The following is a 25,995-nucleotide window of genomic DNA, read 5'->3' as shown; positions in this document are numbered from 1 at the left end:
TGGATAATAACAAGACCAATCAAATATTTACATGATTTGGTCAAAATTATAATCGAGATATATGCTAATTTGCACGTGATGCGCAGTACAAGACCCATCAAATTTTTGACGTGGCTGCTGAGGCGTCCATCGATACGTGGTACCAATGTCGATGGGTGGGTACATACTGACGACATTGTAGCAGAGGTACTTTCTTTCGCACCAGCAAAGACAAAATTGAACTGGAGCTACAACAACCCCGCACGAGGGCACGAAGAAGCACGACCTCCGCGTGCAAAACGCGACTCGCATGGCTGATTGTTCGGGTTGGAACTTCAACGAGGCCACTGCGACGATCGTTAAGATGACCATATTTATTGTAAAACGCAAGTAAGATGATGCCTTTACCAAAATAACTGTGAACATGTGCACTTGAGTTTTGACTCGCGTCACGCCCTAGTGGTAAAATTGAAGAGGATTGCTAATTACTTTTTGGCCATTGTCGTTGAGAACAACTCCTTCTGGGCCGATAAGATATCGTACTTTTTTTTTTTATGGGTCGAATATAAGATATCGTACTTGACTATTTGCAAGATCTACACTATATGAACGGCAATCGCAATGGATTTGACCAATCCAAAATGGACCGTATTATAATGAGAATACTTGCAATATATTCAGCGACCGTATAAGGTACATATATCAAATATATCTCTACTCGATAAAGTTCACTTTTTCTCTTCCACTCCAAGCTATCTCAACTAAAGTCTCCGTCTTCTCGACTTAAATTGAGATTTTCCCGATTTGATCCTGGAGCATTTTTTTTTTATTTATTGTTTTTGCTCACTAATAATGCTCTTCTCTGCATGCTTGCTGGGCGTACCTACTGCTTCCATAGTGAGGAATAAACTCGTTGCTTCAGATCCTCCAAACCAATAAGCCCAATTGGATTGAGAAGGAATATTACGAGTTTATATTGTGCTAGAAGCAATTATATGACTTTTCCAAGCTTTGTAAGCTCTTATCTTCCGATCTAGATTTTGATCCGTGAGTTCCTTATAGACGTTTCCGTGCTCGTTCCATTTCTCCCAATTTAGATCTAGATTTGGAAGCACGTTCAACCTATTTTTGGTGTCTCCGTGCAACGATGATCGTGAGGACGTTGAACCTAAGCGTACATCGCCCACCGGGCAAGCCATATTATTGGAAAATGAGATCATGATGCATGCTTATCACTTTATAATTATTTCGAAAAAAGATATATAAAATATTATCTCGAGATCTTGAGATATGAACGAAATATTTACATCCTACAAAAATAAAGACATGACAAACCACTTTTTTTCGTATCATATCCATTTTGAAGCACCGATCGACTTTTTTGAAAAGTAAATAAAATCTTCATATACACGTAGCATTTGATTGATCTAATCCTGTTAAATCCACTTGCTTCGCAAAAATACTTTTCTCATTTTTTGGTATATGGATGGGTTAGAAAAAAGGAGTTAATAAAAAAATATTTTCATAATCAGTGGAAAACATATACTTAATTTTGCCTTTGCTTGCATTCCCATCATCCGTACGAGTTTCTTTCTTCTTTTTTTTTTGGGAAAATGATTTACTCTACAAAAAATTGAAGATTATTTTCCAAAATATGACTAAATATCGGTGTTTGGATAAGAAATCCTATGCTCGAGCACGAGAACTCCAATACTTGTTCCTCAGCGCTTGGAAATGGGACGGGTCTAGGTAGAGGCCGAGTCCACATGTCCGTCTAAGGAGGGTCGGGACTCCACTTCTCGTGCTCAAAACTCGACGTGCGGGCCTCGGTTCCATCGAGTTCGAGCACGGGACTCCCGTGCTTGTACTCAATAATTACGTGTGCTCCTACCCGGTCTATTTAGTCCGGGCTTGGGTACATTAAGGCCGGGCTCGAGACTTTGGTGTTGGTGCCCTAGACTTCTGTGTCGGCGCTCGAATCCATTAAAGTCGGGCCGAAACTCCAACGCCCGGGCTCGGGCCCGTCGCGGTTTAGCCTAAGTCCATGAGGTTAGGCCTAGGACCTAGGCGTGGGGGTATTGAGCCCGATCTCGAGGAATGGGGATCCGGGCACGACTTCGATGTAACCGGGCGGGGGGATTTGCCTTGATGGACCCGAGTCCGGCTTTTGTGGACCCGAGTTGGGGGTGCTAGGGAGCCGAACACCGGCACCGGGTTCTCAAACTCGTTTGGTAGACTCGAGACTAATACCGGTGGTGCTCATGCCCGACACCTCGGCGTCCACTGCGTAAGTCACCAACATTCGAATAATGTAAGTTTATTTTGGAAAATCAAGTAAGATATTTCTTACAAAATTTATTTTTGGATTTTAGCCAATTGACAAACATTATCATTTGAAAAAAAAAATATAATATATATTTTGCGAACGAGACGGAACCTAGATAATTGAAAGAAATTGCCCCTTCGATTCACATGATCTAACGGCCAGAGATGCGTCTCCGTTGGCCCCATGTCGTGCGCCCATTGTTTCATTTCCCTGAGACCAATAATTACGGAAAGTATAATCGAAGGCAAAGGACGAAGGTGCGAAGGAAAGTATCAGCGAAAGCGACCATTTTTCCAACAAAGAAAAAGTTGTTCGGGCCCCACCCCCAACCAAAAAAAAAAAAAAGAGAGAGGAAAAAGCACAAAGAAGAAAAGGCAAAGCAAACCCCCAGCCACAAGGGAAAAAGCTCGGTGCGGGACACGGCACGAAAAAAAAATTAAAAAAAAAAGGAAAAATCGAAATTGCGAAAAAAGAATTGGGGAAGGAAAGGACAAAACACGCGTCGTCACGCGGTTGGTGGGCCGAGTCGGCTGAGGCTGACAAAGACTCCCGAGCACGGCGAGCACCAAAAAAGTCAAGCCTGGGAAGGATCGTATTCACCTCCCAAAAATCCCTTCTCTATTAAAACACTCCACCACACCTTCCTCTTCCCTTCTCCCAACGCCAAACCCTAATATAACCAGCACAACTAGACTTCCTCCTTACTCTCTTCCTCGAACTTTCTCTCTCCATCATCACTCTCTCTCTCTCTTCTCTCTCTCGGCAAAGAGGCTTCAGTCTCGCCTGGCCTCCTCCTCCTCCTCCTCGATCGGAATCGGGTTAGTCTCTCTCTGCGAGCGGTCGGGTCTGTGAATCCGTCGGTTGCTTTCTTTGACTTGCTTCTTCCGATCTGCGTCCTCTGCTTGCGTTGTCTGTCTTTTTGTGCGGTGGGATCCTGTGTTCTTTTTTCCCTTCATTTCCTCGATCGGGAGCTTCCCCCGATGGCGGTTTCTCCGTCGCTCCTCTTTTGATTCTGTTTCGGCGTGGTTTTCTTCTTCTTCTTCTTTTCTGTGGCAATCGGAGGTGTTTCCTGATTTTTGCGCGTTGATCTCGATTGTACAGTGCAGAGTCAACGCCTTGCCGATCTCGGTTTGGATCTGGCTCGTTCGTCTGGGTTTTGATTGGACGTCGTCTAGCTTTGATTTTTCTAGGGTTTGGTCGCGTCGCCTGGGTCCGTGTGGAAAGAGCGATTGACTTTTTCCTTTGGCGGGACTTGGGAGGAATACGTGGTTGTAGAGGTTTCTTGGAGATGAAGCACGATTTATCTAAGGGTTCCGGTAGAGTAGAAAAAGCTTCTTCTTTTTCTAGTCCTGCTTTCTTGTCATGGTCTGTACAGAGTTGATTCGGTCTTTCTTAGCTTTAGAGGTTTCTCATCTTTATTCTACTATCATCACCTACTACTGATTATGTCTCTGCATATCTTAGCCGCTTGTTATGGGTCCTTCTCCCTCTTAACTTTGTTTCACCATTTGAAGTTCACATCCTCTTTATTTGACGCCATTGTTAGACACTTCTGACCCACAACTTGATCTTTATTGTTTACCCCTTCCTTTCTTTGTGCAGGTGTTACGACTGCCCAGAGCAAGAGCATCCTGCAATTCTCGGAGTGGTAATTTCGAATAGCTAATACGATATATAGAGTGTTCCGTATATGCTTTCAGGAATCATTAAAGATTGAGCTTCTCATATGGTCACACAGACAGGACAGTAAGTTCCTAAAATATAGAGAAAGGCTATAAGGACCTTGAGCTATGCCCGTCTCAGAGAGCAAAGAGGTGTTGATTTCATTCATGAATCATTCTTTGGTAGTATCAATATTTGAAACATCCATTGATTTAGTCTTTGTTGGCAGACTGGGGTTAGATCAGCTGCCCCGCCCTCTATTAATTATGGTGCAGGAATCCCCATCAAGAAACGAAGGTTCCCATTTGTTCGTCCGCCATCTCCGCCGCCTAAGGAACCATCACTGCCGCCGCCACCTAAGGAGCCATCGCCGCCGCCGCCGCCGCCCCCTAAGGAGCCCTCACCGCCTCCACCACCCAAAGAGCCCTCACCGCCACCCAAAGAGCCCTCACCGCCACCTCATGAACCATCTCCACCACCTCATGAGCCATCTTTGCCAGAGAAAATTGATGAACAGCTGCCGATGGGACATGCTGCTTCATTTCAAGGCTCCGTGCCCTCAAGTTCTGGCGTTGTTGCGGCCCCGGGAAGCGAAAAGCAATATTCCAACATAATTGAAGCTAATGTGGGTGATATTAGTGTAGGGGAGCAGGATAGTCTTAAGGAGAAGAATGATTGCATGGACAAAGGAACTTTTGAGCTTTCTACAGCAGTTGTCCAAGAACCAATGTCGATGTTTGCTTCAGGTTCCTCATATGACAAGAATAGGACGGACAAGCCCATGAAGGATGAAAATCTTGTGAGACATGATCGGATGCTGGGAAGATCTGATTTGCCAATGGCTTTGAGCGAAAGTTGTCATTTAATAGTAGAAGGATCTTGTACCAAACACAAACTTGAAGTGGATGACAAATCAGGTAAATCAGTTGCTTCGTCAATGTTGGAGGCAGGTGTGGCTTGGCAAAAGAGTGAAGGGACTTGCCTGGATCAAGATAAATTTGAAAACATCTCTTTAGATTTGTCTCTGACCGATGAAAAAAGCAGTCCATCTACTGGCGATGGGAAAAGATCAAATAGCGATGCTCCTATTCTTTGTGCTAACAGGTCAAATTGGGATCTTAACACAACAATGGATGCATGGGAGGATTCTGTGAGCGATTCAGTCTGTGCCAGTGCTGATTCTGTTTATGGTGGGATGAATGCCACCGACGGCAACCATGACATGAAGCCCTCTACTCATCTGCCTGGAAAGTCATTAGAACACAAATCTATGGGGAGCGAATGTAAGGGGGGTGCTCTTTCCATGTCTTCCAGAGCAATTGGTGATAATTTCATGTCCGAAAATTCTCTTAATTTAGGCCTCCAACCGCCGTTCCTTCAATCAGATCTCTTTCAAGAGCCACTTTCGTCTGCTAGCATTCATGCAGGGGTGAAATATCCCCAGATGCTGGCATCTACTTGCAAGCTGAATGTTGTTGCTCCTGTGATTGTAAAATCAGAACCCGTTGTTGAGTCTGTTAAACAGTCGTTTGGTATTCTGAAGACAGCAGACAGCAGAACTGTCAAGTGCGAGTCCAGTGATGAGCAATTTCCGGAAGCCCATGGGAGTCCAGTCTGTGCTACCCTACAAACTGTTAATTCCAGATCGATAAAAGCTGAGCCAGGTTGTGAGGGCATGGAAGCATCCAGAACAAATGAGGGTGCATGTCTTAGATCTTGTGAACAGACGTCAAATGGTTCTGAGTTATGCTCACTGGTAAAACAAGCTGGAGACACGAATCACTTGTTGGAAACTGAATCTTGCCCTTCTGAATCAGCTGTAGATCGTGGCATGGTTGGCACTAGCGAACATCATGCAGAAGAGGTTCGTCATGATGAAGAATCATCTCAGGTTCGGGAAGCTTCTGAAAATGGTATAAAGATTGGTTCAAATACTATTACAACAAATATTGGTCCTGGTAGTAGCGAACTTCCTTCCAGCATGGAGAGTGCACCGGAAGCGGAGAACACTGAGATTGCACATTACCACGAGCGTGGTTTCAAAGCGACTGACAAGAGCCCTTCTAGTTTGAAGGAAAACGCTGAGGATGCTGCTAGTGATGGAGAGAAAATTGAAATATCTGCCTGTATGATGGAAGAGGATTGTTATGACTCTGAATATGATTCAGATGGAAACCTTGGTCCTTCAGTGGCTGTAGATGGAGAACATTTCCACCGAGATGACAATGAGTACGAGGATGGCGAGGTTCGGGAACAAGTCTTGCTCAGTACATCAGCAGGACACACTGGTAAGACAGAAGTCGAAAATGTCGGCAATTGTGTATCTGAGCATAATAGAATTGATTTTGGCAAGAGCTCCTGTTATGATTGTGCTGCTCAGCCCTCAGAGGGGGATGATGCTAGAGCCCAGGTCGATGGTCAAATGAGCGAGAACCTTATGACAGTATATTCTACAGCTAATGTGGACGACAATCAAAAAAGTGCTGATGAAGTTCCCCATTTGCAAGAATCATCTCCGATCGAAACGGTTGCTGTTAATTCTGAAATGACGAGTCTAGTGAATACAACTGGGAAGAACGTGCTTGATGATTCGGTGAGCCGAAGTCCATCAAAGGACCTGGGATCAGATCCATCATATAGTGAAGCCATTAAACTTCGCCCTGTAGTTGTCACCACCACTAATTCTGTTGATGAAGAGGCTGCAAAAACTGACAGTATTGTGTCTGCTGGTAATGGCGATGAGACTGATGCAGGTTTGCCCAAGGCAGAAGCATCGTTGAACAGTGAAATTGTATCAAAGGATGGAATATCTGAGGGCAATAAGCGGCGGATTATAAATTTGTCTCGATCTAATGTTTCATCTCCTGACAAAGCAAGATCTATACCCGACAGATCTACGCTATGTGCTGGCAGGAAAAGATTACCAGATATTGCCCTTGAGGGAGATAAGGCACTCAGAGGGAGGTGATTAACTTTATTTTGCAAGTTCTACTGTCTTATTTCTTTTCATTTTGCATGTGTTCATTATTGTAGGAGGTTTAATTTTCTTACCTGCTACCTGCACCAGGGACGGATATCGTGATGATGGTTTTAACAAATTTCCAAGAGAAAGGAATCAAGATATGTTTTCTCGGAACTCCAGATCAAACTTTGCGCGCGATAGGGGGAGAGTTTCGTATGACATCAGTGGCAATTGGGATTCTGAGCAGGAATTGGGTCCAAAAGTTTATAACGGTTTTTCAGAGTTTCGTCCTAGCAGATACAATTTTAGAAATTACAATGGTGCAACAGAGGATGGTGTTGGTGGTGCCAGGCGGGGAGGAAGGAGGCTTTTGACCGATGAGGGACCGAATTTCCGTCATCTGCCCTCGAGGAGGCGCTCCCCTGGAGGAAGAGATGGGCCTGCAGCTCGAGGCCAACCTATGGTTGGTGGAATACCAAGAAACATTAGCCCTGCGAGATGTATTGATGTTTCTGATTCTGAAATTGTCGGTTTGAGGCATGGAAACAAGTTCATGAGAGACTTCCAGGATGATAATATGGAACCAATTTTTGCTTGTCAATCTTCGTATGGGGAAACTGATGGTTTTATTCGGGGGGACAGGAATATTACATCCTTCAAGGGCAAAGTTTTTCCTCATGTTCGTTCCAAATCTCCTTTGAGATTAAGTAGGTCTCCTGTTGAATGGTCGCCCAGGAGAAGATCTCCAGAAGGATTTGGTGGCCATCCGCCATTGACTCATAGGAGATCTCCGGCATTGTACAGAAGGAACAGGATGAGATCACCTGAGCGCACTTGCTTCCATGGTGAGATGATGATTAGAAGGCGGAATTCTCCTCCTTATGCGACCCAACCGCTTGATGAGTTGAGAGAGATGAATTCTGGAAGGGACCACGGTTTTCCTCGGCCTATCATGTCCAACAGAAGCCCATCTGGGAGGATTTCACTGAGAAATCGAAGATACGATATTATTAATTCACGAGAAAGGACACATGGCGAGTACTTTGGGGTGCATATGCGCTCTAGCCGTTTCCATGAACTAGGTGGAGATGGAGACACTGATGAGAGGAGAAGGTTGGGTGAAAAGCATGGGCCTGTTCGCCATTTTAGGCCTTATGGTGCTAATGGGGAGAGTTTTATGTACAATGCGGATGAAGCATCTAGGTCATATAGGCTTTGTCCCGAAGATGATCCAGCATACCATAAAAGAGGCAGCTCAAGGGAACCGCAATTAGACAGGAGGAATAAGAATCGGGCTGGAGATGTGCATAAAGCAAGAACAGTTGACGAGCAGGAAGGCAATCACAGGCATGGAGGACTGTCTGATGAATTTGACGATGCTTCTCGGAGTAAAAGAAAAAGGTTTTGATGAGGTCCTAGTATGGATTTACATGAGGATGGCATGTCTTGCTGGGGATGACAACTAATGTACAGAAACATCTTTTGATAAATGGTATCCAAATTATTGATGCATGTGGTCCCAGCAGCAAGTTGAGGGGACATGATCTATCCAAGTGAGTACCGGAGGCACTGTTGGATCTGCATACTTTTGATAATGGAAATGGATGTCTCACTTCCTTCATTCAATCGGATTGTTATGCTTTTATGTTTGCTTCATTTGAACTAATCTTCTACAATTCCTATTTTGGCATTGCAGGTAATAATTCCGTTGTCAGATTCATCATGCAAATTTTTGAGCTGACTTGAATTTTGTGAATCGAGTAGGGGACATTTTGATGAATCAGACCTTGTATAAACTGGGAGGCCCCTTTCAGATGTTGATTTGTGCTTAATGAAGAAGATACTTAACAGCAAGCATTCCCTGCCTGATGTGGAATCATTAGTTCGTCCGTAACTACCTGCTAGTCATCGTCTCTACAAGGATGACATCCAATGAGTTTTTTAGCCGTCCTAGTACATGTGTAAGGCTGTTAAAAGAAATCCATTTTGATGAATTGTCTATCTCGCGTTAAAGCTTCTTTGGAGACTTCTCTGCATGGTCAACTTGGATAAACACTCAGTATATGATTCCTTGCTTGTGAAGATGCATGCTTCTTAGTCCAACTCATCTATGCTGGCACCGGGAGCTAATATTGCTTAGGGCCTTTAGATGTTTTGGATATCTGGCTTAAGAGTCGAGTTTCTCTTTCTTCTCTTGCTGCAACTCCTGCTTGGGGTTTAAAGAATTACTGCATTAGTCTCATTTTAATAGAGAAGCTGGTGGAGTGGATACTGATGAGTCTGCTTATGGAAGACTTCTTACCTTGAGGTTCTGGGGAGAAAATGCACTAGCATTTTGGTATCTTCAGCATGTTACCAATGTGAGGTACCATTGAGTCCAAGGCAATGTTTGGTTGGTGATTGCTTGGAGGTATTTTGTCACTGCAGAGTTCATGGCAGTAATCCTTTGAGGCAGGGTTTTTGGAGGCTATTGGTTTGCCCCTTGTTGATTCAAATATGGAGACGGTTGATTTGTTCATCAGCATTCACTGTCGCCAGGACATGTTTTTGTGTTCATCCGAAGAGGAGTCCTCTATTGACTTCAAATTTCGAAGTGCTCAAAGTAGTCTCTCTAAGCTGTTCTGACTTATTTTAGGAAGCCACCTACTCTGATCTTCTGGTCGACCTTTCAGTGGACATAGTTGTCTTTTTGCATAGTCATTGGAATTGGCCAAGAGCAGGCAACTCATTGGAATTGCCCCCTCCTCCAGTGAAGTCGCTGAACAGGTGATTGCCAGAGAATATTTTGTTTGACCATTGAGGACGAGGCTTCTGGACTCAAATCACCTCTGCTGCCTCAGTTGGCAAATGATGAGTCCATGAGACTGTATTTGGCTGGTCATGTGTGTGGGGTTTCAGAACTATGACCGCAAAAATGTGTAGGTTTCTGCTCTTATTTCTCTGGGCATGACATCACAAAGGGCAGTGATGTTCTGCTTCTGACGAAGGGTGTTGATGTTCCGTTTCTGGGTGGCTAACAAAGTTTAGTCATTCTTGCCAATTGCCATATGACTCTCTCAGTCCATTGCACTGTACCCGGATTGCTTTAGATATTCGATTCACCGATGATTTTCAAGGCTGTAGCTCGTTCCAGCCTTCTGGACTTAAATGATGGTAGGAATAGGAATTGAACTTTTAACCACATCACCTAATGACAACAGCAAGACCTAGAGCAAATGTGAAGATGGTTTTGTAGATCTTGAGATATCACTGTGACGATTACTATCACCCTAGAGAACACTCTACCCTGGGATGCAGCCACTGATGTGTAACCTCCACACTTCTGTTTCTTACAGTACTCTGACCATGCCAGACACAACTGAATTTCCATACCCAGAAAGGTGTGAGAAACAGTAAGCTTTCAAATATTGTCCTACTGGGGCAGAAATTAAGCAAGTAAAAAATGCCGCGTAAAAGTATGGATTGACCTCTGAACAAAGAAAGGAAAATGAATCCGGGTGAGCCGTGCAAATGTGATAGGTTAACTTGTGTATGTTCAGTTTTCTTTCCAAAATTCAGAGAGTGCGACTTTAGAGCAAGCGAGCGCGATGCCTTTGGTTTTGCTCTGCGCAAGTGACCATTGTGCCATATGCCTCTATACACACTTGCAATTGATCGGACAACGCTTTGAATGGTGAGTGAACTCGATGCGCTCGGATAACTCGCCGCCGTACAAATCCTCAACGTACCTTTCACTTGTCTTGAGCACGCAAATGGAATGGCCTCCTCTCAAAGGCTGTGCTACAATGGGCGGTTTGGGCGGAACAACGAGGATGTGACGCAGGATGGATAACCTAATGACGACTAAACTTTGATTAAGGTTTACTCCTCTGGCTTGTGTCGTTTTCCATTTGCGGAGCGATCGAGAATTCATACCCTCCAGCTTGGCGAGACCTTCCAAAATTTGACTTAAAACTGAGATGGGTCAACTTCGGTATTTGTCAATGATTAATTTTACTTTTTTTCCCCGTTCTCTTTGGCCCACGGTGACGCCAATCATTGCTAAGTCAATATCTTGGCCAATTAACGACCTCAATCAAGACGGGATATAACGATTGGTTTCCACGTTACAATCATTACAACTAAAATGTGAAAATTACCGAAAAGTCTTAAATATATTATAATTGTACCAATTCGATTCTTTTTTTTTTTTTTTTTGCAATTCAGTTATAAACCTTTTGTAATTGTGCCAATTTAGTCCATCCGGCGAATTTTGATTAGTCGGCACCGACGTGGACACCGGCCGATCGGCGACATGATATTTTAATATTTATTTTTTCTTCCTCTTCCTTGTTCTTCCTTTAGCCGGTTGCTTAGGTCCGGCGATCGACGAGAGGGACGGTTGGCCTTGCCGGCCCAGATCTGCTAAGGTTGAGCCCGCCCAGCCATGGCCGGGCTCGACCTTGCCTGCTGTTTCTCCGGCTGATCGTCGAGGTCCGGTAGACGGCTAGAGGAAGAAGAGGGAAGGGGAAGAGAAAAAAAAAACAAAATAAAAGGAAAAAGTAAATAAAAAATAATATTACAATATTATGTCGTCATACGGCCGACGTCCACATCAGCGTCGGCCGATCAAAATTTACCGGATGGACTCAATTGGCACGGTTACAAAAAAATTTAGAACCGAATCGAAAAAAAAAAAAAAATGAATTGGCATAACCGCAATAAATTTAATACTTTTTTTTTTTTTGTAATTTTCCCCAACTTATATCTCCATGGTTTTATTGTCCCTCTTCCGATTGAAACTAACTTGGGATATTCAATTACAAATTGGCACAGTACGTTCTCATGATTGACTTTGACTTGATGAGAACCAAAAAATACGAAATCTCTCACTTCGATTCTTATTTCGCTCCAATTTTTTACCAGCCCAGTTGAAGTGCGTTATGTAGGTTTAATGGGCCTTGGGAAGTTCACTGGTACTTCACGGATCCGGATCTCTTTTTCATTTGGTTTTTTTTTTTTTTTCCTTTGCTGGGAAATCCATATATTCATCTTTTTACCGCCGTGTTAAAGACCTGTTAGTAAAATTTGAAATTGTCAAACGTAATTGAAAAATTACCAGCACCTATAGAGATTTACTTGTCACCTCATTTTCGGGGTCGTTGGTTCGTAGAGTAGAGAAAATTATAGATGGAGCGAAGGAGCAAGAGGAAAGAGGCAAGGAATACGTAACTCTTTGATTAGCTTCTGTACAAAAAATAAATAAAATAAATAATCTTTAAGCATTTGCTAATTAAGTTCGTAAATTAATCTAGCGTCTAATTATGTTTACTTTTCAAGTGGAATTCCTCATTTTGATAGCTATGAGTCGGGGATAAAGGCATGTGTAGAGAGTACGAGTTCAGACATTCAAATGGTATTCAAATACAATCATAGCACCACAAAGTTCTACTTTGTGTGACGTTCGCAGCTTGGGAAATTATTCAAAAAGTTCTAAATTCATTGTTTAATAATCGATTTAGTCATAAAATATTTCAATTGTGTCAATTCAATCCGAAATCTTTTGACGATCAGTCAATATAATCATTTCAGCAAATTTTAATCGAAAATAACTGGTATGGATGTTGGGCTTCCTACATGGCATTACCGTCTCTGACATGAAAATTTTTTACCATGTTTTAATTCTCTTAATTTTCTATTTCCTTTTTTTTGTTACTGTTTGTAGTCAGTCGAGGGCACTAGCCCTTAACAGTAAAAAAAAAAATGGAAAAAAGGAAAACAAGACAAAAAATTAGAAAAATAATTCAAACAAATTGAAAGTTTTCGAAAAAAATTGTCTAAGCACCGATTATGCGACGTAAGACAAATGGCCGTAAAAAAGACGTGACAAATCGTCAAAAGGTTTAGGACTAAATTAGCATAATTGAAATATTTAGAACCGAATTGATTATCGTACTATATGTTCGGGACTTTTGGATAATTATTCCTTAATAACTTCACTTGGTATACCAAACGGAGATGGAATGAGTGCGAAATCATGATTTAACATTTTGGTCGGTGGTCAATTGAGGACAGTTAGAAGATACTATTTTGGTCAATTGAGGACTTAAGATTTTAAACAAATCCTAATTGTTTTTTTTTCCCCTTTTCCTTAAAGACCTAAATTCCTCGCTTGGCAAAAGTTAAGGTCTTAAATCCTCAATTGAACGAGGACCAAAATCTCGAGTCATATTTTCTCACTTGTCCTCAAATAAGATTTCATGTTGATTTTGGCCATTCTTAATGTCCGTCTAAAAATGAAGTACCGCCGCGAAGAAATCTTTTGTACTTTATAAAATATTAACGGGAAAATCACCAATAAAATCTTGAGCCTATTACAATCGTGCCAATTCAATCATGAACTTTTTTTTGTTTTATCGACCTAGTCTTAAATATTTTGTCGTTGTGCCAATTTAGTCCATCTAGTGAATTTTAGCCGGCTGACATTAACGTGAATGTCGGCCGGCCAGCGATATAATATTTTAATATTTTCGTTTTCCTTCCCCTTCCCTCTTGTTTCTCCAACTAGTTGGCCTCACCACACCTCGCCAAATCTGGGTAGGCGAGGCTCGGCCTCGTCAGCTGTCCCCATGGTTGGTCGCCAAGGTCTAGCGACCGACCGGAGGAAGAAGACGGAAGGAGAAGAAAAACAAAAGAAAAAAGAAAAATATATTAAAATATTACGTTGCTAGTAGCCAAAATTCGCTGAATAAACTAAATTGGTATAATTTCAAAAGGTTTATGACTATATCAGCAAAAAAAAAAAAAAAAAAACCATATTGGTACGATTGCAATAGGTTTATAACTTTTTTGGTGATTTTCCCAACTATTGACTAAAATTGAGTTTCCATCAAATTATGAATGATAGATACATACATGTATAAATTATTTATACTATCATCGACGATCGACTAATTATAGACTCACATTAGAAGCTAGATATGCGATTCACCAAACACGTGCTTAACAGGCAAGTCATCGAAGACTCGCATCGAATATTTAATGTGGATTCCATATTTCAGAAATTTATTCTTACGGTTCTTAATGAGCGACCTATCCTCCGACCAACAAAAAAAAAAAAAAAAGCAAGTAACCTATCCGGATATCGCATCACCCGGCGACTTCTTATTTAGGATGGTCTTTCGCGCCACTCTCAACAACCGGCTAATTACAGGAACGTATCGATAACATCGGAAGAGAAAACGACATTTCTGCTCGAAAAGAAAAGAAAGTCGGGAACTCCCTTTATATCGTCTTTCTTGAAAAAAATAAAAAGACGAGTGTAAAATAATAACAAGCCCAATTAAAAAAGGAGGGGAAGAAAAAGGGGAAAAAGGGAATAATGCTTTTGCCTCTTTTTCTTTTTTTTTTCCGGCAAATGAAAAATATGCTTTTTGAAAAAAACACCCATAAAAAATATGGATCTTCTTCCCGTGTCGCCTCGAACCTTAACCCGTGTACCACGGTCCAGGTCCGGAGACGACGCCGTCTTGATCTTCAACCCTCCCTCTCATTCTTTCAATCATATGTAAAAGTCATATACGCCCATCGCCATAATCACTCACGCACATACATAAGATCACCCGTGCCTGAGCTCGTTCTTCCTTCGTGCTCTGTTCAATCCGTTCTGCCGTTGAATTTGATCCTTCTCGACGAATCGATTGGATATGATTTCTTGTTTTTTCTAAGCAGTAAGAACGCGCGAACGATTTGGTGCTCCCGGGGTGATTTCATCTGATTCCTGTGTTTTCTGTCCTTTTTTTTTTTTTTCCGGGGTTCGTCTTTGTTTGAATTTGCGTTGGGATCTCTTGAATCGGGCACGGCGAGGTTATAGCGATTCGCGAACTCGGTTGCTGGGCGTTTATCCGCAGGTACGGAGTCTGATGATCCGGTTAGGGTTTCTCGTGTTCCGTTTAGCTGCCGCATTGCTTTTTTTTTTTGTTGCGGCTGCTGTTTTTCTGATTTAGTTCTGCCACGGCTGTTTATGCTGACCGTGTGGACCAGTATGCTTAGGAAATGATGAATCAAGGAGGAATTACGGAGACGTTGGCTCCACCCGGGACGAATTCGCTGGAGGTAATTTTACTTTTTGATCTTCTTTCTGTGGGTGGAACTGTTTTTGAGTTGGAGAAATGCTTGAAATTACTTCAACTAGAAAGTGGGGTTTATCCGGTAATATCAGTGGTGATGTGCTTGTAAAGCCTTGAAGCTTATGAGCCTGCTCGAATTATCTCGAGTCTCGTCGGTTTTTCTCCCCCTTTTTGCCATGTATTTCGGGTCGATATATCATCATTTTTGGTAGGTAGTTTCGAGTTATATGTCTACGTTTTGCATTTCGGTGTTTCTTTCGGCATGTTTGTTCTCCGATTGTTTGTTTGTGTCATTGATGCGTCAACTTCTACCCTGGCCTTGGTGTTGCGGCTGCATTTTATACTTTATTGGGTTTGGTTACACGATCCTTTTGATTTAATGCATCCAATTTAGGCCTCCATCTTCTAATGCTCGCTAGAACCAAAAGTTGACTTGCCACGTTTTCTCAGGTCTTCCCCATTCCTATGGTGATGGTATTAAGTCATTGCAATAATTACTAGAGCATCTTGAGTTCATCATTCCACTGAAGTATGTTAGATTCCAACCTCGCATATGAGCTTTGCAAACAATTTCTTGGTTTCATCACTCTGCAAATCTTTTGCATACGGTGCGTGTCCAGTGAATTTTGAGATTTTGGTGCTGGTTTTGAAATGTGGAAGACTTCTGGTTCGTTGGTGTCATAGATGTTTTTTTCTTTTACAATAACGAAAATATTCAAATCAGGCCTATTACATGGAAGCGGGTCAGAGCTTATTGTGATCTCGAAAACTCGAGTCACCTAACATGCCTTGGTCCATGACACGTCTTCTGTAGATCGTATGACGCAACTTCCACCCCCATTTTGTTGGAAGAACTTCCTCTAGGATCCGTGTATCTATGAAGCATAGAATATCCTACTTGTCTATCACTCACTTTTTATGTCTGATATCTGACTCACAGTACATGGAAGACAGAATCATTCTTTAGAACACATTTAATGAATCAAATTTAGAACTACACATCTTTTCGTGTTAGTTTTCTCTTGATTCCCTTCTCCTATTTCGTAAGACGCGATAATGTCTATTGTGACTTCTGCTGGAAAAAAGAAAATTGGATGAGACTGTGAACAAAATATGTTGTCATATCCCCTTTTCTGTTGTTAAGGTAGTCTGGACTTGCTTCAATTTGATGCATTTGGTGGATTGCAAGTTTTTAATTCTTTTGGGGGGTTATTTCCTCCTATTGCCAACTTATTTGTAACTTTCGTCTACAGCCGGCTAAATTATGTGATTTCTTCCCCTGAAGATTTGGTGTTAATTTGTATTGCTTATGTTGTTTAGGATCGACATGTAGTAGATGCAAGGCATGGGCAACCGAGTTCATATTCTTCCTCTACTGTTGGGTCTGAAGCATCATCTTGGACCCCACACAGTGTAAATAATAGCTTCACAGGAAATGGGTATTCTGCTGGTTCAACATATGGTTTTGAGCAGCAAGCACAACCACCTCGGAGAGATGACATGAATAGTGCAACTGAGGCAAGTTCATTGAGTTTAGGTTCAACGAGTGTACCGCAAGATTACAATGGTTATGTGACATACCAGAACCCCACTAATTCGTATGGGTATGGAACTACCGGATACACAGGTTACTATAGTGGTTATCAGCAACAAAGTAATCATTCTTACTCACAGCCAGCGGGAGCATATCAAAGCACGGGCTCCCCTTATCAGCCACTTTCTTCGTTTCAGAATACCGGGTCTTATGCTGCCCCACCAAGTTATTCAAACACATATTACAGTCCTGGTGATTACCAGACAGCTGGAACATATCCAAATAGTAGTTATGGTTCTCAGACGTGGAATGATGGAAATTATGCAAATTTCAGCACTTACCAGTATCCAAACTATCCTTCAACTTCCAGTGCTTATGGTTCTGGTAATTCTGCTGCTGCTTCAGTGCAGTATCAGCCACAATATAAGCAATGGACAGATTATTATGCTCAATCAGAAGTTAACTGTGCTCCTGGGATGGAAAATCTGTCTGTTGCTAGTTCATCTAATCCCCAATGTCCAACTCCTGGAGTTCCAGATGGGACTCAAGCTTCAAATAGCCAGCCACCACCAACTGCAGTCCCATCTTGGAGGCCAGAACCGGTATCTTCTGGATTGCCTTCCCAGCAGGTTTGTAATTCACTTGTGTTACAATGATGAAAATTTTACTCCCCTGAAACTTTTTACTTTACTTCTGATTGGGTGCTTTATGGTTGTGTGCTAATGTTCAAGTCGCTGTTCACCAGAGTAGAGCAGCACAAAATGTATGACTGTGTGCTAAGTTTTTCTTTCAAATTTTCCCTGCGAAAGATTTCAGAATGCATTCCTTACCCTATTATTGAGATAAGATGGTTATAGCTTGGTTGTCCATATCGATTCTGGCAATTGGTTCTTTGAATGCTGTACACAAAATTTTTAACATACTTCTATGACTTTGCTTGATGTTCAGCCTAGTGTCGTTGCCAGTGCTGGTCACGACAGTTATTGGAAACAACATGCTGCTCCAGGATTCCAAAACTACAACAGTGCTGCTGGACATTCAGCATTTTATCAGCCTTTGGATTCAAAAAATGCCTATGGGAGCTATTCGGATGAACAAAACAGTACCTCTAATCAAGGGCCCAACTTGCAATATCCTGTTGTTCATCAGGTTCCTCAGATTCATCAAGCATCCCAACAAATTTCCCCGACTTTAGATCCTCGAAGAGGAAGTAAAGTGCAGATTCAGACAAATCCTAGAATAGTTTCAAACTTGGCTTTGGGATTAACGAAAACCGATAAGGCTGGCTCAGGGACCACGGCAGTGGCAAAGCCTGCATATATAGGTGTTTCACTAACAAAGCCAAACGACAAAGGATTGTCTAGTGATGCTTCTGATCCTGCACTTAAGGTGAACCCTTTGCTCCTCGTGCATATCCTTTTGTTGTGAAGTCTTTCGAGCTGCAGCCTGATTGCACTGTCACTTTTGTCTGTTCCTGGCACTGGTTGATTTTGATGCTGGTGATGCCTCAGTTTTGATGCTGTTGTTGTTACTGGGCTTATTATGATTCACTCATCACATCTTGAAATGGCATTTTATCTGAAATAATAGGCTTTCCTTCTTAAACAGATTTTGCAATTTTCCGTCTTAGTACAGGTCATTTAATGAGCAATCAAAAGCGGCATATGTCAAATTATCTGAGGGTTCTGTATATTGGACTTTTTACTGTTCTTGTGGAGTTTTGTGATGATTTATGCTGAAGTTGATTTTCTCTTTTGCAGCCTGCCACTTTCCCTAAGTCGTTACGTGGTTATGTGGAGAGGGTTCTAGCTCGCTGTAAAGATGAAGAACAAATTGCTGCTTCTCAAGCAGTCTTAAAGGAGGTTAGTCTGATAGAAATGCCCTCTTCTTAAAAGTAATTGCTTGTTCTTAATGGAATTTTACTCCGTGAAAACTGGAAATTAAAACTCATCGTTGATGGTTAAAAGTATCTGCTTAGAACTGGATCAGAGAAACTTACCTCCCATCCCATGCGATTTCATGTGATGTCGGAATAATCAAGACCACCAGAAATGCATATGACTATTTTACTTCCACATCTGATTTACCAGTTATGGGGTCTCTGCATTGATCATCCCTCTTGTACCCAAGGGAAAATTTCTTTTAACTCATTGAATGGGTTTTTCTTGCTTGGTCATTGTTGTTCCATACTCAATGGGTTTTTAAAGCCTTCTGCGCCAGTTGACTTTCTTATACCCTTATTGATTAATTGAGCGGCCGATAAATCAAGACCAAGTGACATTTTTGCTGAAATCAACTGGGCCTTTCTCACAAACTGCTACTCTCTTTATTGGTATAAGATGAACTCCAGCTCAAACGCATCCAAGTTGGCGAATGTCTTCCTGCATCACTGTAGAGCACACCAGCTTTGCTTTTGTGGACCCTGGTTAATAGATAGGTTTAACCCTTTTTAAGGCAATAATTGAGAAAAGGAAGCTTGTGCAGAAGTAGAAAAATCTGCAGAAGCTTCACTTCAGAACTTGGTGTTAGGAAATTGAGATACGTGGTTGTTGCAAAGACGATGTGAATTTATATGCTCTGTTGCACATTCTGGCTTCATAAATACTCTTTTTTTATTTATTTTTTTGTTTTTAAATAATCTGCAACTTTTGTATGTGCACTCTGTTTGTCAGTTAATTACTAGCGCAACTGCCGATGGGACTCTTTATACACAAGATTGGGATGCTAAGCCTCTTTTCCCTCTACCGGACATGGATGGACTCAGTAACACGTATGATCACACTGCTTATCTATGCATTGTCATTACGTGTTGCATTATTATGCCGTCATATTCTCTGTGGTTACTACTTCGTTTAGAGTACCATCATAGAATGTACTGTCATATCATTTGAAAATGCTAAATAAAAGTTTTGGAAATTGTAATAATTAGTCTCTTAAAGTGTGATTTATATGCATATAAGCCATGCTCCTACTATGCACAATTTTTTATGATCGAGGATATTATTGCTGTACTCTCCCCAGCACATTGCTTCTTGACTTTGCTCGAGTAGGCATAGGATGAGTTTCTATTCATATTATAAAGCTACATCATTTCTTCTGTCCTATTCGTAAATAAGATTGGATTAACACATTTAATTCTCGCGCTTTCCCTTTGTTTCTGTTAAGGTGCACTTGTTGGCCTTACATTCCTATTCGTTGTCGTGTGTCATGATAATTTTCTTCTAATGCAGCTTCCAATCTCCTTCGCCATTACCAACATTGCGAAGAAGTCCAGGTAGAAGAACCAAAAGTAGGTGGGAGCCTTTACCAGAGGAAAAGTTAGTCAATAAAACGCCGCCGCTTACGGCTGAACCACTAAAATACGGTGGATATATGAACGATAGGAACAGAAAGGTACTATTTATCTAGCTTGCCAATTTGGCCTTTGGGTAATCTGTTTTCAGTTATTGGATGCTTCTTCAGGGGTTATCTTTTTCATTTTTCTCCTACATTTCCAAATCTCGCTTGTTTGTGCTGGTTAATTGTGACTACAAGTTGTTGCATGTTTCCCAATTCTCGAGTCTGGAGGGATTTCATTGGTCGTTTGATGTGCGAAGCAGGTTTTAGTGTATGTATGATCATCCTGGTATATATATTGCAGCCATTTGTTGGCAATTTGGAGAGCAAGGATGGGTTGAACACCACAAGCTTCTTGGCAGTGGAGCAGAAAACTGCTAGTTTTCAAAAGCCATTCAAGAGACAGCGTCTGTCCAACAGCCTGACAACTGCTGATAATGGCGATGCATCAAGTGATAGTGACAAGGAATCGAGCTTGACAGCCTTTTATTCTGGTGTGATGGGTTTTTCCAATACACCGGAGGAAAGGAAGAAACGTGAGAGCCGCTCTAAGCGTTTTGAAAAAGGGCACGGAAATCGTGTAGAAATCAGCCATTTTAAACCAAAATCTGCAGGATCTGCAAATCTGTACACTAGAAGGGCGACTGCCATTGTGCTAAGCAAAACCTTTGAAGAAAGTGGCAGCAAAGCTGTTGAAGATATTGACTGGGATGCCTTAACTGTCAGGGGGACCTGTCAGGAAATTGAAAAACGTTATTTGCGTCTCACCTCTGCACCTGATCCCGCCACTGTGAGTTTGGCATCTTATTTGTAGCACTGTGTAATTTGTATAGGAACGACCATCTTTAGGGAGTACAATTAATTGCGGAATTACCTGATTTCATACAGGTAAGACCAGAAGATGTTCTGGAGAAGGCTCTCACTATGGTTCAGAACTCACAGAAGAACTACCTCTATAAATGTGATCAGTTGAAGTCCATTCGTCAAGACTTAACTGTTCAACGGATTCGCAATAAGCTTACGGTCAAGGTACTAATACTTCGTTTTGCTGCATACGAGCATAATCATTTGTGATTATGTTCAAATTTTGTCATTTGCCCTACCTTGAAAGACAATTTCATGTGGAAAATTTAGACGACCCTTCTTTTTTGTGGCCATTCCTCCTAAACAAAATGCATTCTCATGGTAATCTCGCTTGGATGTGAATGTCACCCAATATTCGTGTTAATTTGCAGGTCTATGAAACTCATGCTCGCTTAGCTCTTGAAGTCGGTGATCTGCCAGAGTATAACCAGGTTATTGTTTGATACGATGAAATTAGCTTAATATATGCTATAGAGCTATTTCATTAACTCATAAGAAGAGGTTACGAAGGGACTAAGATTAATTTACAAAATGCCTTATAGTTTGAGAAATGTATTCGCAATGTCTGTAACAATTTAGTGGTCGACCTTTGAGGTGTATGAAGCAGGGAATGGACAAAGAAAGCATACTACTCTGTATACGGTCATCATGTAGAGGATGTTAGAGATATCTGATGTATTATCTAGTCCCTATCTGTAAGTCATCTATCAGTCTTTTAGGATGTTATTGATGTCCTTTGTATTTACAGTGCCAATCACAGCTGAAGACTCTTTATGCAGAAGGGATTGAAGGTTGTCATATGGAGTTTTCTGCTTACGGCTTGCTTTGTGTCATCTTGCATTCGAACAACTACAGAGATCTCTCATCTTTGATGTCAAGGTCGGTAATCTATGATAACCATAAAGTGTGTCAGGAGGAAGGTCCATAATGTTGTTGCTTGTTTTTATGACGTGGATTGCTTGTGCTCTCCTCTGATTGCCTTGAAACCTAAGATATAGTTTTCCTGTATTATCAGATTGTCGAATGATGCAAAGAATGACGAAGCTGTAAAGCATGCTCTTGCAGTCCGCAGAGCTGTGACATCAGGGAACTACGTCATGTTCTTTGGACTGTACAGAACAGCGCCTAATTTGAACTCGTGCCTTATGGGTAGGTGAAACGTATGTTTGTTTTAATGAATTATCTATATGAAATGCTATGGGCTTAACAACAATGTACCTGCAGATTTATTTGTTGACAAGATGCGGTATAAGGCTGTAAATTGCATGTGCCGGTCATATCGACCAACAGTTCCTGTTTCTTATGTTGCAAAGGTTCTAGGCTTTGCGTATGCTTCATCTGTGAGTGGAGGAAGTGACGAGAAGGATTCGGATGGATTAGAGGAGTGTGTGGATTGGTTAAAAGCTCATGGTGCATGCCTAGTTGCAGATAACAATGGAGAGATGCAGCTTGATACAAAGGTACTGAAACTGTTACCAACTCTCTGTAATGAATCTGGACTAACCCTAGTGAGATCCAAAAAAAGGTTCTACCTGAGGCCTTTGGTTTGGCTTTGTAAAAAGGATCCTTCGCGGTGTTAATCAACCAGCCTTTCCTAGCCAAAGCCAGTTCTATCTCAGTTCAGCACGCGTGGCTCGTGCCTATCTGCTTAGCTTAGTTTACTGTTTTTTGAATGCAGGCTTCTTGTTCCAGTCTCTACATTCCAGAACCTGGGGATGCAGTGGCTCATGGAGATTCTAGTCTTGCCGTCAATGATTTTCTGGCACGGGCGTCCTCATAGAGAAGTTGACTGCAATGCATTGCAACTGTTGCAGCCAATGGGAAGAAATGGCGTGGAAAACCGTGCCATTCTTGACCCCCTTTATGTATAACAGGTAGTGCATGTTTTTTTTCTTCTTCTTTTGAAGCAGCTCAGAGATTGTAACGAGCCAGGGCTGGCGAGACATCACCTGTATCTGTGGAGAGATGGAGCGATGGGAAGAGAATTGAAGAAGGGGGGCTACAATTCTTGTTGTGCAATGGGATTTCGTTGGTGGAAAAGAAAAATGTAAATTCCTCATAAAAGGTGCTCCGCCATGGATCGAACGGACAAGCACTCGACATTATTAGGGGTTTTAGCATCCGAGCCGAGGGGAGTTCCTGCGATGTAACATATGAATTCATTCTTTTCATAACAGATATTGGGGTAGAAGATGGAGGAATTATCTATCGCAAGGATACATGTTGTACATTCGCTTTCAAGATGAGAATTTTACTTCCTTTTTCCCAGCTTTATTCGGTTCTGTGGATGGCATTGTTCGGTCCATCTCGCAAGGCGAACAAACTGAATTCGTGAAAAAGAATGTGATTTAGGATTGATTGTCTATCATTGGGTAGAAAGACCTAAAGGATCTTATTTCTGTTATTGATTTTGATGTCCTCTTGATATCTTCCTTTGGCTATGGTAGTCAAGTATGAACTCTCTGAATGTGAGCATTATATGCACGACAATCAGCCTTTGCTTTCTTGATGTCTTCTCAAGGGGATCGCCTTTGAATTCTTGGAAAACTATGATTTCTTACAAGCATCAACTTCAATGTTGGTTTTCATAATCATTCGTAATCGTCTTCTTTATTGGTCATTGCCCTTCGCCTTTGTCTGAACGTGGCAACAGCAGCTCACGAAAGAACGATAAGCCAAACTCCAAATCTAAAGAGAAGCTGCTGAGCGTAAAAAGCAAACGTGTAGTTGTTATACACAGGAGAAACGAAAAAACAATCGCCGCCCCTCGCCGCCCCTCGCAGTCGCCTGTCATTTATCGGGAGATTGGGGCCAGACGCTCCCTCTCTCCTTCTCGTACTTCGCGTACAGCGCCGCCACCGCCGCCACGAAGTACACCTGGATCAGCAAGATCGCCGGCGTGTGGTAGCGGATCACGCTCTTCCCCGTCGCCAGCTCCACCAGCAGCAGCGCGGTCAGTCCCAGGATCGCTATCCTCCCGTTCATCCTCTCGCTGTAGGGGGTGAACCCGAACTCCACCTTCAGCCCCTCCGACACCGGCTCCTTCAGGGCCACGGGGGGCAGGTACATTCCGCCGGTGCCGGACGGAGACGATCCTCTCTTGGACTTCTTCACCTTGCGGACCTCCGCCTTCTTCCCGGTCCCGCTCCGGTACCGGAGCCGGACCCGCGAGAGCCGGCTCTCGAACGGGTCGCCTTGGGGCTCGGATCCGGAATCGGTTGCGGTGGAGGCCGCCTCGGAGGGGGGCTCGTCGGAGTCGGTGGCTCGGGCGGGGAAGGGGAGGTAGGGCTTGGGCGCGTGGGGCTTACGCGGGGAGGTCGATGAGAAGGGCGTGGAGATTTGGAGGGAGGAGGATGGTATGGCGGTAGCCATGGCTGGTGGCTGGAGGTTGCCGATTCTGTCCCTTATCTCTGTGAGTGTCTCGTTTCGTTTCTAATGGATAAAAAAATTGTCTTTTTATTTATTTATTTTGTATTTTGGCTGCGACAAAGTCTTGTGAGGCTTGGCAATCGTCCACGTTATTTAAAGGAATTTGGTGAGATCGCCTTTTGTTTTGAGCGCTCCCACGGCCATAGTCGCCCCATGTCTGAGCTCTTTTGACCATGGCGGCCACGGTCAGCGTCACTCCGGTTTCGTGTTCGTGTTCGTGGCGGCGGCCGCCCTCTCTCTTCTCACTCGCTACCATGACTTGACTGCCAGATCTCCGAGCTCCAAGCTTCGGTTCGTCCAGTTTCGACCTCTTGGCTATGGCCGCTCCTCCTCACTCGTTCCCCTTTAGCCGCCCACTCTCACCCGAGGCCGTGAGCCGAGCCCCAACACATCGGCCATGGAGGTGGCAGACCTCGCGCAACCACATACCTATCGTTGTGCGGGGGCTACCGACCTCCGTTAAAGAGTGAATCGACGAAGGTCGCGACTTCCATAGACATAGGTTTGTGAGCTCCGAGCCCATAGGAAAAGAGATGGAAGGCTTAACAGATGACCCGAACGGTGCTCTCTGTTTGCTCCTCGCCCGTCCGTCTCCTCAAAATAGGGAAAAAGCCGTCTAAGCAGTCGATTCAGCTTGAAGATTTGGCCGTGAGATGTCGAAGAAGAAGGGAGGTGGCGCAGGCTTGGTAAGCGGGAACAAGGGAGGAAAACAAGGGAAAATCACTAGAAAAATTCTAAACCTATTATAATCAATTGTATCAATTCAATCTTAAACTTTTTTTATTTATTGATTCGGTTTTAAATATTTTACAATCATGTCAATTCAGTCCATTGAACCGACGATATAATATTTTAACATTAAATTTCCTTTTCTTTTTCTTTTTTATTCCTTCCTCCCCTCTTTCTCCTCCAGCCGATTGACCAGAGGGATGGCAAGGGACCTTAGCGATTGGCTAGAGGGATGGCAAGGTGAGTGCCAAAATTGTGCGAGGTTAAGCCTCGCCGGCCATCCCCCTGGCCGATCGTCGAGGTCCGGCGATCGGCGAGAGAAAAAAGATGGAAGAGAAAGAATGAAAAGGAAAAGAAAAGAAAAAATTTAAAAATTAGAAAATAAAATTTATGTCGCCGGCCGGCCAAAATTGGCCGGTGGGCTAAATCGGCATAATTGCAAAATTTTTATCACTGAATCAGTAAAAAAGAAGAAGATTAAGACTAAATTGGCACAATTGTAATGGGTTTGAGACTTTTTGGATAATTTTTCTGAAGAAACAAGAAGGGAAAAAATAATAATAATAAAAAAGGAAAAAAAATGATATGCTTCAGACATGACATGACATAGAAAGAGGCAAGTGCTCACCGAACGACAAAGATGTCTATTTCAAAAACTTCTTTTTGGGTCAATTTTCACGCTGGGGACTATTGAGAAAACAATCTCGCTCAACTGCTCTATTTGAAAATTTCTATAATTAGTTTTTATTTTATTTTATGTGAATGAGGTTCATTACCTGTGACCCACTATTCAAAAGGATAAGAAAAAGAAGAACACATGGCCCGTGAAAAGATCTGTGCTAACCTCCCCTATTAAGTTCTCGCACAATTAACCTTTTGTTTTAATGCTTGCTGGTGAGGTTGGATGAGAAACGGATGAACGCACCGGAGCCCGCAATCAATTTGGCTTCGTGTTGACCGGAGGAGTCCGCGGCATGCGCCGGGACCGAGTCGGGACGACGACGTGTGGGTATGAACAAGCGGCGCCGGATACTTCACTCTCGCCTTGTGATGAGTCGGGGAATAT

The 25,995-nt window shown here is 42.6% G+C and overlaps 3 protein-coding genes across 6 annotated transcripts; 2 read left to right on the top strand and 1 right to left on the bottom strand.

The window, feature by feature from the left end:
* Positions 1–3,052: 3,052 nt before the first annotated feature.
* On the top strand, positions 3,053–10,300 carry LOC115749915. Of its 3 annotated transcripts, none has more exons than XM_030686956.2 (6): positions 3,053–3,123; positions 3,908–4,119; positions 4,197–4,328; positions 4,410–6,931; positions 7,035–8,482; positions 8,626–10,300. In XM_030686956.2, the coding sequence occupies exons 2-5, from the start codon at positions 4,096–4,098 to the stop codon at positions 8,335–8,337; spliced, it is 3,981 nt and encodes a 1,326-aa protein (XP_030542816.1). In that variant the 5' UTR covers positions 3,053–3,123; positions 3,908–4,095; the 3' UTR covers positions 8,338–8,482; positions 8,626–10,300. The 3 variants fall into 3 exon arrangements, with proteins under 3 accessions (XP_030542816.1, XP_048134371.1, XP_048134372.1); XM_048278414.1 differs by having other exon boundaries at positions 3,064–3,124; positions 3,901–3,953; positions 4,044–4,119; positions 4,197–6,931; XM_048278415.1 differs by having other exon boundaries at positions 3,109–3,123; positions 3,908–3,953; positions 4,044–4,119; positions 4,197–6,931.
* Positions 10,301–14,433: 4,133 nt separating this feature from the next.
* Positions 14,434–23,045, top strand: LOC115751256 (SAC3 family protein A). Of its 2 annotated transcripts, none has more exons than XM_030689062.2 (14): positions 14,434–14,818; positions 14,952–15,023; positions 16,358–17,200; positions 17,520–17,960; positions 18,332–18,433; positions 19,244–19,341; positions 19,802–19,964; positions 20,212–20,697; positions 20,796–20,936; positions 21,143–21,202; positions 21,520–21,650; positions 21,787–21,920; positions 21,996–22,231; positions 22,450–23,045. In XM_030689062.2, the coding sequence occupies exons 2-14, from the start codon at positions 14,964–14,966 to the stop codon at positions 22,549–22,551; spliced, it is 2,997 nt and encodes a 998-aa protein (XP_030544922.1). In that variant the 5' UTR covers positions 14,434–14,818; positions 14,952–14,963; the 3' UTR covers positions 22,552–23,045. The 2 variants fall into 2 exon arrangements, with proteins under 2 accessions (XP_030544922.1, XP_030544913.1); XM_030689053.2 differs by having other exon boundaries at positions 17,517–17,960.
* A 237-nt stretch (positions 23,046–23,282) lies between these two features.
* LOC115751267 lies at positions 23,283–24,202 on the bottom strand. Its single transcript, XM_030689075.2, has one exon. It carries the CDS (start codon positions 24,141–24,143, stop codon positions 23,562–23,564), a length of 582 nt encoding a protein of 193 aa, XP_030544935.1. The 5' UTR covers positions 24,144–24,202; the 3' UTR covers positions 23,283–23,561.
* Positions 24,203–25,995: the final 1,793 nt, after the last annotated feature.

The sequence above is a fragment of the Rhodamnia argentea genome, chromosome 5 (assembly GCF_020921035.1).
Source record: "Rhodamnia argentea isolate NSW1041297 chromosome 5, ASM2092103v1, whole genome shotgun sequence".
NCBI classification, from domain to species: Eukaryota; Viridiplantae; Streptophyta; class Magnoliopsida; order Myrtales; family Myrtaceae; genus Rhodamnia; species Rhodamnia argentea.
The sequence above is the reverse complement of the archived record's forward strand: the minus strand, read 5'-3'. Positions and strand labels throughout refer to the sequence as shown.

Coding starts and splice junctions, on each gene's coding strand:
- LOC115751267 (XM_030689075.2), bottom strand. CDS start 24,143: ATGGCTACCGCCATACCATCCTCCTCCCTCCAAATCTCCACGCCCTTC.
- LOC115749915 (XM_048278414.1), top strand. CDS start 4,096: ATGCCCGTCTCAGAGAGCAAAGAG. Junction 4,120..4,196: donor CCGTCTCAGAGAGCAAAGAG/GTGTTGATTTCA, acceptor CTTTGTTGGCAG/ACTGGGGTTAGATCAGCTGC. Junction 6,932..7,034: donor GATAAGGCACTCAGAGGGAG/GTGATTAACTTT, acceptor TACCTGCACCAG/GGACGGATATCGTGATGATG.
- LOC115751256 (XM_030689053.2), top strand. CDS start 14,964: ATGATGAATCAAGGAGGAATTACGGAGACGTTGGCTCCACCCGGGACG. Junction 20,698..20,795: donor CTGCACCTGATCCCGCCACT/GTGAGTTTGGCA, acceptor GATTTCATACAG/GTAAGACCAGAAGATGTTCT. Junction 21,921..21,995: donor TTTGAACTCGTGCCTTATGG/GTAGGTGAAACG, acceptor ATGTACCTGCAG/ATTTATTTGTTGACAAGATG.